General features: G+C 46.5%; 1 protein-coding gene across 1 annotated transcript in view; it reads left to right on the top strand.

Moving 5' to 3' along the window:
* The window catches only part of LOC116885187 (protein POLR1D-like), a 32,765-nt gene that overhangs the window by 12,619 nt on the left and 6,200 nt on the right, over positions 1-13,946 (top strand). The window contains exon 2 of the mRNA XM_032886405.1: positions 9,860-9,934. Coding sequence (XP_032742296.1) covers positions 9,860-9,934 — 75 coding nt within the window. The remainder of the gene's footprint in view (positions 1-9,859; positions 9,935-13,946) is intronic.

The following is a 13,946-nucleotide window of genomic DNA, read 5'->3' as shown; positions in this document are numbered from 1 at the left end:
GCGTAGGCTTTAACAGTAAGACTTGGTTTGTGAAAATACAGTTTTTCAGTCTTACTAAGCTTTATGGGCATCATCTTTAAATGAATTCATTTTAACTTTTTCACTTACATTTTTCCAAAACACCTCTTGAACAGCCTCAAAAATACGGGAATTATCTTTGTGGATGAGTAAAAATAAGAAAGTTGTGCAGACACAAGGTCAGAGCTTTGCCCCTTACTGTTAACCCAGGACATATCAGCACCACTACCCCAAAGCCTTAGTTACTCATCACTGAGGAAGGGGGAACAGCCAGGTCAAGGGTTCATCCGGGAGCCCGTGAAGTGACATGCTGTAATACTGTGTATGCGATGGGTATTAGAAAATATGTGCGTACTTTTATTAACAAATGTACAGCCATCAATACTCTATTGAAATTACAAAATGGTTGTTTTTAAAATCTTAAAATAGCACCTTTTTTATATTCAGGGCCCTATTGTTGCATTACTATATGTATAATTATATTTAATCCCCATAGAAGCTCTCAAGGCTGCGAGGAATGTCTCCACTTAACAGATTCCATAGTTCTGTAGTTGTCAATGCCACAGAGGCTGTCTAGCGGCCCAACTGAGACTCATTGTCTAATCAGTGTTATAGATCCTGTCTCCTCTTTTAGGTACTTCTGGTATATTCTCAGTTAAAACTGTGTGAGCCCTCACCTCGGAGAGTCGAGACGCGTGTTAAGGCCAGTTACTGACTAGTTCTACTCAGTATGGACTTTTTCAATAACAAGTTTTGCTGTGCAGCTTGTGTGTTTCAGAGTGCCCCGTAGTGGGAGTGAAACAACACTGAGGCAGCATTAATATGGGGCCTTGTGCTGTCCTCGGGGGTGATGACAATGTGCTGAACTGTCATAAGTTACGTTAGCCTTTTGAGTCTTCTCCCCAGAGGGCCTGGCAGCCCATTCTTGGTAGGGTCAGGAATACTGTTGGTAATTTGGGATTAAATAGCTCCCCTCCCCCAGTCAGATAATTATTTAGTCTTGGACAAGTTATCCTCTCTAAACCATAATCTCCTTGGCCTCATATGACACCTAAGCTAACTGACTTCTGATGGTGACATGTGAGTAACTTTCATCTTGCAGTTATAAAAATGTATAATAGTATATTTAATGGGGCTTTACCAAGCAGTTTAATTCATTTGGGGCTTTCTCATTCTAAATGATATTAGTCAGAGAGCTGTAAATACTTAGATTTGGGGCCTTGTTGAAACACGGTGTATGTAGGGACGAACACAGACAGTTGACACATGGCCTGGTTCCTGTGAGTCCTATTCCAGGTGAAGTGTAGCAGGGTGAGCGGGTCCCAGCACCTGCAGTGAAAAGGAGCTTCCCTGGTCAGTCTGTACAAGAGTGTGTGACTGGGGAGCCACAGTGCACTGCTGGACCATCCAGTGTGGTCTTTCACTTAGAAGAACCCGTGGTCTCCGCTGTGCACCTGTCCTGACTTTAATTCCACCCTAGACTCTCGGCTAGCACGGCTCCATCCTGTCCCACCACAGCTGCTGCTCTGTCTCAAGGGCGGGTTGTGTTTCAGTAGTAGAGGAGATGGCTCCGGGATGTACAGCTATTTAAAGCGTGGCATTGATGAAGGGCCAGGGGAAGATCGTGCTGAAGCGTCTTAAACCTTTAAAAACAGCGCCAGCTTAGTGTGTGCTGGGTTTTGGTTGTCGTTTCGCTGGCCTCTGATGCCCAAAACACTGAGTGCCTGGCCCTGGTGGTTTCTTCTGGTTAGCAGCTGGTGTGTGATGGGGAGAGCCATGAGGGCTAATGGAGTCTCTAACGGACTCTTCTGTCCTGGGCTTCTCCCCTTGAGCCGGTTCCTTCCTTCTATTTATCTCTGAATCCTGTCTGTTGTTTATATTTTTATTAAAAGAAAGGGTCTCACTGTGTAGCCCTGATAGGCCTAGAACTCATTATGTCAACCAGGCTGGCCTCAGACTTGGGGCTATAGGTGTGAGCCACCATACTAGCCCTGCCATTGAACTAAGTATACAGAACGTGTTTGTTTCTGAGCCCCGCAGCAACCCTCAGCTTTGAAGTAAATGTTTATAGCCCTTTACTTTCCAGTTATATAGCCTCGGCCACTTGTACAGTGAGCCACTTAAATTCAGTTCTTTGACCATCATCTTTAGAGGGCCACTGGGCTCCAAGTTAGGCCGTGTGTGGGGTGTGTGTGGGGTGTGTGTGTGTGTGTGTGTGTGTGTGTGTGTGTGTGTGTGTGTGTGTGTGTGTGTGTGTGTGTGTATGTGTGTGCGCGCGCGCGCGTGCGCGCACGCGTGCACCTGTGTGTAGCTTTTGGATTCTATTAACCTACTATATTACAGAAACAGAGTTCTCTCTCTAAGCCCTGGTGTGTGTGTTAATTGTGAAAGGGGATTTGGAGCCGCCTTGCCCTACTTAAGTTCATTCTACATGAGTTAATACCTGAATACAACTGGAAACTTGACACAGCAGAGCTTAAGGAGTCAAGAATTCGCTGACTCGTTCAGTAAATTATTTGCAGAGTACATGTTTGGGCTTAGTTCTTGGTGTGAAAACATTCATATATATGCTCTGCTCCGTTGACTGCTGCTGCTTTTGTAGAGGAGATTAACAATCCCTCAAAGGCCTGTTTGACACCTGAAGGGTGGAAGATAGACCTGTCCGGTGGCCTTGTCAATCCATGTGGCAGGTCAGAGCTCCCAGGCTCTGGTGTGGCCTACGTGCCCAGTTCCTGAGGCTCTTCACCAGCTCTGTCTGTCACTCAGATCTCTATAGCGTACCTACCGGCTCTTCTTCCTCTTCTCATGGTGTATTTATCGCTAGACTTGTTTTTAAAGATCAGTTTGTTATTGTGTTATGAGTGTTTGCCAGCAGATGTGTGAGTGTATCACGTGTGCTGGTTCCTGTGGAGCCCATGAGAGGGTGTTAGATCCCCGGTGACTGTAGTCACAGGTGGGTGTGAGCTGGTAACCAAACCCAGGTCCTCTGCAAAAGTAGCCAGTGCTCCTAACTGCTGAACCGTCTGTCTCTCCGGCCCCAACTTTTAAATGTTAGATGTACAGACGTTTTATATCTGAGTTAAAAATCACTCAGTTCAGTTAATGATAGGTATACTATTTATCTTAAAAACAGCAGACTCAAAGGACTAGTTTCTGCATGTGTTAAGACATGAAAACACTTTTAAGGAGCCTGTGGTTCGGGATCTTTCTCTTATCTTCCTTGTTTTCCATTCCTGGGCTTTTAGCTCTGGGTATAATTTATAATCATCTGATGAATTGTGGCTGAGATCTGTGGGGAGGACAGCTTGTTTTCCAGCCTGTGCCACAGCCTTGACATGCTGAGGAAAACAGCTCCGACGAGCTGACCGGACCTTCTGCTGACTGCCATCCTCGAGGCGAGAGCCAAGAGCTCTGCCTGCAGCGGGTTTAGGGCAGTCTGCAGGCCTCGGTGGAGAACAAAGCTCTTTTAGGAGAGTGATTTACAGACCCAGCTTTCCATGAGAGCGTTTTTCTTGTGTCTGTTATGTTTAGCAAAGGAATATGCCAAACTTCTGCCTGAGTTTAAGGGAGCCGTGGTAGCGAACTCAGAGAGACTCTTCATTGTGGTATACTTTTCTCCTGTTGAAACTGAGTGACTGCCTGATCAGAGTCTGCCTTTCAGTCGTTCGCATTTCCTATCCTCTGCTCAGCTCAGACAGCTGCCACATTAGCTGTTAGCTTTTGAGGGCAGGAGCGCTAGATATTAGCTCCGTTCCACACTCAATTTTTAGGCTATAAACGACCCCCCAACACTCACACACTTTTCTTTTTGTGGTCTGCACAATTTTGTCTGTCTTTTTCTTGAAAAGTAAGCAAATACTTTCAATGAGTAAAAAGACTTAATAATTATTTTGACCGTATTTCTCTATTTAGATATATTTTTCCCAACTAATATTTAATATTTTTCCCAACTAATATTTCTATATATATATTTCATCTTAACAGTTGGCCTATCAGATGGATTATATAATCAATGGACTTTTCTATTTTGAATTTACTATTTCCTAAGCAGTCCCATACTACCACCTCAGTTATTTTCAGTAAGAGATATTATATATATAAAATATATACACATACATACATGTATACACACATACATACATACATACATACACACACACACACATATGGCATGTTTAGTCAGATCTTATAATACGAAGTAAACATGAATGACTTTCTGTATGGTGATTTAGGAGTAAATACTTGTAAGAATGCTTCTGCTTTGAAAATGAGGTCAGCGTACATATGGCCGAGCAGGTGGCCTATAAACGGAACAGTGCTTCCTTTTAGAGCTGAGGTAGTAAAGAATCGCCCACACAAACTGTTAACCGAAGACGTCGAAGTCACTCTGTGGTAATAATCCCCTCTCAGCAGTCGCCTACACACGAGTAACTGCAGTGACTGCGAATACAGGTGTCAGGTCACACACAGACACGCACACACGCACCCCTTCACGTGGCTCCCTCTGTAGACTAAGCTCTAGAGGCTGTCCACACTTGCGGTAGAGCTATGATGAAAGGGTCAAGATCCTAGGTCCTAAAGTCAGCCGGCCTGGCTATATCCCAAGCACCATTACCTGTTTGTTATTGTGACTTTAGTGTGTTTGCAGCCTCCTGAGTTTCTTTTGCTTCCTTCTCTATGAGTCGGCACAGAGGAGCTGTAAGGGTTAGGCATAGGTATATGGTACTGTGTATAGGTATATAGGTACCGTGGTCACTATTTTGTATCCCATCCCAAATCATATATATTATGTCAGTATCCAAAGGAAATTGCCTGGAACAAAGTGGGTAGCCAGCCTCACAGATCCACTGTAGTGTCCGTATCATTGGGGCCCTGTACTTGATGTAGCTCATAACATAGGAAACACCACGACCATGTTTTGATCTGCATCCTTGAATGAGAAGAGCTTTGTATAAAGAAAACATTTCTGGCCCCACATAGTGTCACACGCCTTTGTTCCCAGTGCTCGGGAGGCAGAGGCAGATGGATCTTCATAAATTCAAGGCCATCCTAGTCTACCTAGTGAGTTCCAGAGTAGCCAGACCCACATAACAAGACCCTATCTCAGAGAAAAACAAAAGAGAAGAGGTGAGGAGAGGACTGGGTTTCCCAGCAGTGCCAGCCTTCTTTCTCTCGTCATTGTAGTTCATGGTTTTGGAGGTACACATGACTTAGTATACACTAAGGCTTGCATTTAGATGGTGCTTTGAGAGGTGGAGAAGCCTTTAGGAGATGGAGCTTAGTGCAAATTGGGGTGTGGTTCCCCTCACGCTGTGAAGGGACAATGGGACCCAAGTCCCTTCCTTTTCCTTTTCTAGGGATGCTTCCTCATCCCTGACCAGCTGTGCTTTACCACATGCTGTCACCATCTGTGCCACTTTCCGTGGCTCTAAGAGCAGCAGGACAGCTGTCACAGCAGATACAGTGTTGTAGTCAGCCAAGGTATCAGAGCTGCGTTAGGCTTCCGCACTGTCCAGTTAGCCTGCACGGATCCATTTCAGTCAGCTTCTCCAGGAAATGGTGTCTGAGGAGTGTCTGCATGGATGAATGAGGCTTCTGCTTGTGTACAGAGAAGCCAAAGCAAAGTGGGAGCTAGTTCAGGCCGATGGGTCTCTCCCTCCCTAGGGAAAGGGTGTTTTCTAGCTATGCATCTTTGCTGAGTCTTTTGGACAGCCCCAGAGGACCCAAACCCTCCATCATGGAAGGACGAACTCTACTTGGCCTCATTCTGCATCTGAAGCCATGACTGTAATTCCTACAGTCACTTGTGTTTTCCACTGCTTCATGGCCACCCTGCTCTGACAGGAGCTCAGATATGGCCGTTCCTCACCGCTGGCCCATGTTGTCCTGCAGGATCTGCTCTGCTGCTTTGCTCTCTGTTGGCTTCCTCTTCCCTGTCATCTGTTGTCTACTGTTCTGCTGCAAATACCATATCTTGATTTAATTAAACCAATATAAAGTAGCAGCTTACTGAGGACATTTATTTCTTATGCCATGCTTTAAAGCAGTGATTCTCAACCTGAGGTCAAATAACCCTTTCACAGGGGTCACCTAAGACCATCAAGATACAGATACTCACAGTATGGTTCCTAACGGTAGCAAAATTACATTAGGAAGTAGCAATGAAAATAATCGTATGGTTGGAGTCACCGCAACATGGGGAACTGTATTAAAGGGACGCAGCGTTAGGAAGGGTGAGAAGCACTGCTTTAAAGTCCGTCGAGCGCCATGGAGTGGTGTAGTCAAGCTAGTTAGCTTACACATCGCACTTCACCTGCTTTTTCCTTTCTGTGGTGAGAACTCTTGAGATCTTCAAGGATTCTGTGCCAGCTGTTAAGGGCGCCACGCTGCCCAGTCGCTTACTTGACCTCGTCCTCTGGGTGTCGTCCCCCAGACTCCCCTCCCTCCTTCCCTCCAACAGACCTGGTTAGCACCGCTCTGCTGCCGTTTCTCAACTTCACCTGTTGTAGCTTCCAGGCTAAGTAAGCACTTTAGGGTCCTTCCCATTCCTAGTCAGTGTCTGTCTGCGCCGTCACAGGTCGCAGTATTTCCATTGTTGTCTTCTTAAGGCTGAGAAGAATTCCAGGGCACACAGGTTTGTCCCTTTTGCACTGAGCAGCACAGGTTGAGTTCGTAACTATGCTCCTGTGAGAAATGCTGTAGTGAACACTGGGATAAGATACTTTCCAACGTAACCCTTTTTTCTTTGCTGTTGCTGTGACAAACCACTGTGACCAAAAGCAACTTAGCCAGAGTTTAGTTTGGCTTATAGCCCCAGAACAGTTTGAGCCAAATTAAATTTCTGCCATTTAACAACCTCGTGAGGCAGCTAAGACGATCACCATCACTCCAAAAAGCAGCCCTCCATCTGGTTGGCTTTTCTGTCGTCAGTTAAGCAGTACTTTTCTTTCTCTGTGGTCTGCATGGACATGAAATTAAAGGATTTCAGTAGCATTCCTTTCAAATCCATGGCATAAGTATTTTAAAAACCTACCCCTGACATACTGGCATACATGCCTGTTATCCCAACTCCAAGAGACAGGCAGAGCTCAGAGTCTGAGGCTAGCCTGCTCTCCATAACAAGTTCAGGCCATCTAGGGCTACAAAGTGAGCTCCTGATCCTCTCGACCTTTTCATGAGTGCACCACACACTGAGCTTTACATGGGTCTGTGCATGGGTCTTCCTTTGCAGTGTAACTGTGACAACAGCCTTTGTGGGGAGAGGCCTGGCTCATCTTGGAGGCTGTGGTATTTACCAACCAATGACTGCAGTTAGTGCAACCTGTTCCATGCCTCTTCCTGCTGTCATTTTTCACGGTTATGAGTTGGGATCTTATATACGTCCTTATAGCTGAGGTGACCTTCAACTCCTGGTCCTCCCCTCACCTTCTGAGGTTACAGGTGTGCACCACCACGGTCAGCTCAAAGCTCATTCCCTGAACTCCACCCATCCTTTCTCATGGCTTTAGACAGAGTGTCATTGTGTATCCCAGGCTGGCCTCACACTCCCTGGACTGGACCTTCCTCTGAATGCTGGGGCCCCAGGCACAGGTCACCATACCAGATACCCATCTTGTATCTATGAATAATTCTTTTCGCTTTGCAAACCACCCCAGTGTTCCAGTTGAGTTTCCCCTTGTTTTCCAAGCCTCTGCAGTGTACACTTTCTTCCTTGGATGGTGGCAGGTGCCCCACATAGTTGAATGTTTTGTTTTTTTTTTTTTAATTACGTTCAAATATCCTGAATTTCTTCATGTCTTAGTAAATCATGAAGAACCGGGACTGTGTCTTGTTTACAGATCCACAAGACCTTGTCACTAAACTACTCGTCCCTGCTGGCTCCTTAGAAGCTGTGGGCGGCCTTTGCAGGTGTCCTGTGGAATTCCAGTCATCTACTCCTGGCTCTGTGTTTATTTGAGACAGGACCTCTCTGTAGCCCTTGCAATGGTGAGGATCCTCCTGTCTGCTGTGGGGATTCCAGGTGTGAGCTACCACACCCGGCTTCCCTCACACTTTCCAGTCAGAATTTTCTCTGGGCTTCCAGCCCTTTCGGAAGATCTAGCCGACTGATTGCTTTCTTCTCCAAGTCCTACCCTGCCCTGTGGGAAGGAGGTCGGGTTGCTCTAGTCAGCTTCTCTTGCATTCTGCCCAGAAGGTTCTCACACGCGCTTGACAGAGTTATGGACTTGAGGAACAGTGATGTCCAATGCCTGTCAGAGGGCAGCAGTGGATGGTGCAGGGCCTGCCAGTTCCCTGAGAAGCCTGTTTTGTCACCAAGCCCTGCTTGTTAGAACACGTCCCAAATCGGAACCTGTTTTTCCATCCACCATGTGACATATCCAGTACCTTATAGTTAGTTGATCAAAGGTGACTTCTTAAGGACTTGGGAAGGCACAAGTGTCCTTGTGTCCCTCAGCTCTGGTGTCTGCAGGTCACCTGACTCAGTTCTGAGCCACTGTTTTGAGGTACAACTGCTCTGACTTTAGTCCTTGTAAATTCTTTTTCCTTTGTTCTTTATTATTTATTTACCTTTCATTCTCTCCTTTGTTTAGTTGCCTTAGATACTCCCTGCTGCGCGGATGGACATCATTTTAACTCAGATTGGGGGAGGGGCTGGTGAGAAAGGCTACCGACCTTGATCTGAGTGGGATCCCCGGAACTCATGTGAAGGAGAGAAGTAATTCATACAAGTTGCCTCCGGTCTTCCCATGCATGCTGGTGTACACACATGCAAATAAAGATTCATTTTGAAAGAGACACACAGACCCAGTTATCTCGAGCTAATTCTGTTGACTTTGGTGCTAGGTGACTCTGACAAGCATACAGCCACTCTGCAGAAAGCTGAGTCACCGTCATAGCAGACGTGGCTAATGAGTGCAGCATTGTGTCTGGGATTGGTTTTAAAATGGTTAATGTAGAACTCCCTTTTTAGACCAGGCTAGCCTTGAACTTACAGATCCATTGATCTCTGTCTTCTGAGTCCTGAGATTGAAGATGTGTCCCATCATGCCTGGCCATGAGTAGAGAAGAGAAGATCCCCTCACCAATGACGGGCAGAAACACTTACCATTGTTCGCTTAACTGACATCCCAGGCGTGTGTACTTTTTTGTTTTGGGTTTTCTGAGACACAACAGTCTCCCACCACACTTGGTTGGACTGTGGGGGGAGGTGGGGGGAGAACGAGAGTGCTGGGGTCCAACCTAACCCTGTACCTCATGCATCTCAGGCAGGCGACAGGCGCTCTGGTCTGAGCTGTGGCCTCAGCACTGCCATTTCTGTACTACTGTGAACATTTAAATGCGCACACACATACATCTGGCAATTCGTGTCTTTTGGTTATTTTTCAAATTAAGATGAAACAGAATTCTTATATTAAAGATATATAACTTAATAATTTATTTTCTTTTTTTTTCTTTTTCTTTTTTTCGGAGCTGGGGACTGAACCCAGGGCCTTGTGCTTGCTAGGCAAGTGCTCTACCACTGAGCTAAATCCCCAACCCCAATCTAACAAGTTATGTGAAAGGGATCCAAAGGCTGGCAACAGAGTCAGAGACAGTCCCTGCTCCTGCTGTTAGGGAACCCACAGGAAAACCAAGCTGCACATCTGTTGCACATGTGCAGAGGGCCTAGAGGACACTTCCTTTTCAAGATGGGACACAGTTCTGTGGTAGAGTCCTTGCCTAACATGTGAGGCCCTAGCCATTTAAAGACAATTGTCTAACCAAGGTTCTAGTCATGCAGTAGTGATGTCCAGAAGTCTGTGTGTGTCTGCGTCTCAGAAATCTTGTCTTTTCCCAACAGGAAAGCCATAGAAGAATTGTTAAAGGAGGCAAAGCGTGGGAAAACCCGGGCAGAGACAATGGGGCCGATGGGCTGGTAAGTTCCTGCGTAAGCTCCTTAAAGCTTAACGAACACTCTACAGGAGGGTCGCCATGGGTGTGATGCAGCCATAATTGCTGGCTGGAGATGACAGAATGTGAATAGAGGTTATCAAACCTTGGGAGCAGTGAAAATCACCCAGAGGCTGCTGTGAGGTAGGAATGTGGTGCACTGGGTTTTGAGGAGCCCCGGCAAAGCACAGTGGGCAGTGGGTATGTGTACACAGTGTGGGATGGAGTTCATCACTTATTTGGTTCACAAGATTTGAGATATGTCTGCCCCAATAGCAGTTATAGCTGCAATCATCGGTTTAGCCCGTAGATCCGACATTTACCGTGGAGTTTCTATACAAGCTAGAGTTTGTTCAAACTTGACAATAAGGGAGTAGGTGAGATGGGTCAGTGGGTGAAGGCTGCCTGACGACCTGACTTCAATCCCACGAACGCTCATGTCCTCTGCCCTCCACATACACACAAAATAAACGTAGCCTAATACTCTGAGCAGAGGAGAATTTGACCTACAACCCGACTGGTCCATCCAGCCTGCTCGTAGTCCCAGCAGGTACTAAGTCAGTAGCTAGACTGGAGCTTTCTCTACAACCAACCGTTCCCCAGTGGGACCCCAGGAGGACCACAAGGGTGACTGACAGTGAGGAAGAGTGGGCACTTGCAGTTCCAGTGTATCTTGTTTTAAGTTTTGTTTCTTTTCTCTCCTTTATAGAATTTTTTTTCTTTTTGAGGTTTCCATACATGTATACAGTGAAATAAGATCATATCTGCCTCCAATTTTCCCCCTCCAGCTCCCGGTTGTATCCCACCCACTGCCCCCCCTCCAAATGTGTGTAGGTGTGGGGCTATCCACCAGAGCATGGGAACCTAACACCCTCAGAAGAGAACGCCTCTCTCCTCCCAGTGGCTGTCCGCTTCCAGGAGCTGGTCACTAAGGCATGGTGCCAGAGGTCACCTACGTTAGGGTTTGACTGGCTTGCTTCCCTGAGGGTGACTAGCTGCATAGCTGCCTCCTGGTCATGAGTGTGACAGCCATGTCATGTCCAGGAGGCAGCATTTCATGGTACTCCCCTCCACTTCATACTTACTTTTAAATACACCTGTTTTTCTTATTTTATTTTACATGTGTGGCTGTTTTGCCTACTTGTATGTCTGTGCACTGGAGTTACAGGTGGTTGTGTGGGAGCTGGGAATAGAACTCCAGTTCTCTGTGGAAGCAGCAGGTGCTCTTAACTACTGAACCCTCTCCAGCCCTTCGTTTTATTTGTGAGATGGGGTCTCTTGTGTCTTAGGTTGCCCTCAAGCTCCCTGCACAGCCAAGAATGACTGAATTTTTTTAATTTTATGTGTGTGTGCATGCGCACATGGATGTGTGTGCATGCACTGGTGCCCTCCAAGCAAAAAGGGCATTGCATCCCTGCAGGCATAGCCTGCTGTAAGCTGCCTGCCTGGTGTGGGTGCTGTGAGTCAATCATGGTCTCTTTTCCAAGAGCAGTGTTCACTCTCCCCCCCCCCTCCCCGGAGCTGGGGACCGAACCCAGGGCCTTGCGCTTACTAGGCAAGTGCTCTACCACTGAGCTAAATCCCCAACCCCACAGTGTTTGCTCTTAACCCCTGAGCTCTCTCTCTACTGCTTTGACCTTAAAATTCTGATCCTCCTGCCTCTGCCTCCCAGGTGCTAACATTACAGGCTCTGACCCTGGCCAGGCAAGCACTCTGTCAGCTGAGCTCCATTCCCATCCTTGGTTTGTACATTTGGATTCTAAACCATGCACACAGTTTTCTTAAATTATAAAGCTAAATTAAATCAAATGAAGAAAAAGTTTCAAACTTCTAAAAATCAAGCAAAATAAAGCAAATAGACCCAAATAAACCATCGCCTGGGGTCTCTTGGCCCAGGGGCACACAGAAAGGATGTATTTCAAGTAATCTAAAATCTGACTCTATTTCTAGGACACCAAAAAAGAAAAGAAAGAAAGCAAAAAGCGAAGCCCTGTCTCCCTCATTGTGGTGCTGACGATAGTGCTGAGATTAAACTCACGGCTGCCATGGCTTCTGAGTCTGTCGGAGGAAGGGACGGTACTGCCATGTTCCCGGCCTGATCTTACAGAGTAGGACAGTCCACACTGCACACCAGGATGTCCAGTATAAGACAACAAAGTCAGAAGGAAAATCCTCATCTCATCCTAAATTTGAACTGGGAATGTCCATGGAAGCCGGGCTGCACTTCCTTTTTCCAGATAACACCTTTTCTTTTAAGTCGTAAGACACAGAAAAGCCTGTCAGAAATACTGACTGCCTGGCCTTCAGCAGTAAGGCCCGGGGCCAGCCTGAGGCAAAGTACTTTCTCGCTGGGAGGCAGGTCCTTTGAGGGGCCATTGCTTGCACACCTGAAGCAGTGCTCAGAATAAGCCAGACTGCAGGGTTAGAGACCTTACTCCGGCAAGATAGCCTTCATTTCTCATACCAAGATTCCCAGAATGCCTTCAGGCCTTAATGGTTTGCTAGAACTTTCAATGTTGCTAGAATCTGTTACACTCATGGTTATAGGTCATTACAGGAAAGGGATACAGACTGAAATAAGGCAGGATAAGAGCAGGAGACCTGGGAAGGTTCAAAACCCGAAGCCTCTCCCCCTCTTCCCTAAGGAGTCAGAACACACTGCCTCCCGGACAACAGAGGGCTGATGCCAGCCCAGGAGGGGCCCACGAATCTTCATGTGCAAAGCTTTACTGTGGCTCCATTGTGTAGGTGTGGTTGACTGATTCATTACATGGTTGACTGATTGTTTACATGGTTGACTGATTTGATTACATGGTTGATTTTTTTTTTTTTTTAAGTTTCCAGGTTGACCCATATCACATGACCTAAAGCTCTCACCTTACATCAACATAGTTGATCTCTCTTGTGTAGCCAGCCCTCCTTGAGGACTGGAAGGTGTGGCCAGCTCCACCCTCAACAAAGACATTTCTGTCACGTATGATGTAGATTACTTTCCAGAGGCCGAGAGCAAAGATGAGCCCTCCCTTTAGGTCAAGCCAAACTCTTACTCCACAGGAACAAAACTCAGTAAGATCTAGAAAAGCTTGTCATGCCAGAAAGAAAGAAACTGTCAAAGACTTAACAGCAGGTTGGAAAGTCTCTGGAACCAATCTGAAGTCAAAGATAGAATAATTTGATTTAAAAAAAAAAAAAGAAAGAAATTATGATTGGACTGGCTGGTTTTATATCAGCCTGACATACACTAGCATTGTCCTTGAGGAGGGCGCCTCAACTAGGAAAATGCCTCTATAAAACTGGAATGTAGGCAAGCCTGCAGGGCATTTTCTTAGTTAGTGATTGATGGGGGAGGGCCCAGCCCTGGGTCCTATAAGAAAGCAAGCCAAGCAAGCCATGGGGAGCAAGCCAGTGAGCAGCACCCCTCCATGGCCTCTGCATCAGCTCCTGCCCTGTGTGAGTTTCTGACCTGACTTCTTCCAATGATGGAAGTGTAAGCCAAATAAACCCTTTTCTCTGCAACTTACTTTTGCTCACGGTGTTCCATCTGCACTAGAAACCCAACGAAGACAGGTTGTGAGAAATACCACACTACAAACCCTAGTGGTCCCTCTGGAGTGCCAGACCCAAATCACTGATCACATAATGTGCATGGAGAGGTTCAAATACATCTCAGCACTGCCAAATAACTGACAAAATCACGTTCATGAAAGAGCTGCACCAGGCACGGTGGTGGCTCAGATCTGTGAGCTCGGCACATGAGAGACTGAAGCAGGCAGGACAGTAAATTCCAGACCAGCTGAGCAAAATAGCAACTCCCAGGTGGACCCTGGGGACATTAGAAGATGTCTTCAAGACAGCAAACAAGCTGAGTGCAGAGCGCCAGACGGAACTCCCAGCATCTCCTCCTCCCTCAGAAGCATTAGCCCAGCAGTTGTATGACAGGGGTGTGATGAAACAGAGAACCGTGTTCAGTGGTTTGGTTTGGTTTGGTTTGGTTTGGT

Source organism: Rattus rattus, chromosome 16 (genome assembly GCF_011064425.1).
Source record: "Rattus rattus isolate New Zealand chromosome 16, Rrattus_CSIRO_v1, whole genome shotgun sequence".
Taxonomy (NCBI): domain Eukaryota; kingdom Metazoa; phylum Chordata; class Mammalia; order Rodentia; family Muridae; genus Rattus; species Rattus rattus.
Note: the sequence above shows the minus strand (reverse complement) of the source record. Positions and strands in the feature narration are given on the sequence as shown.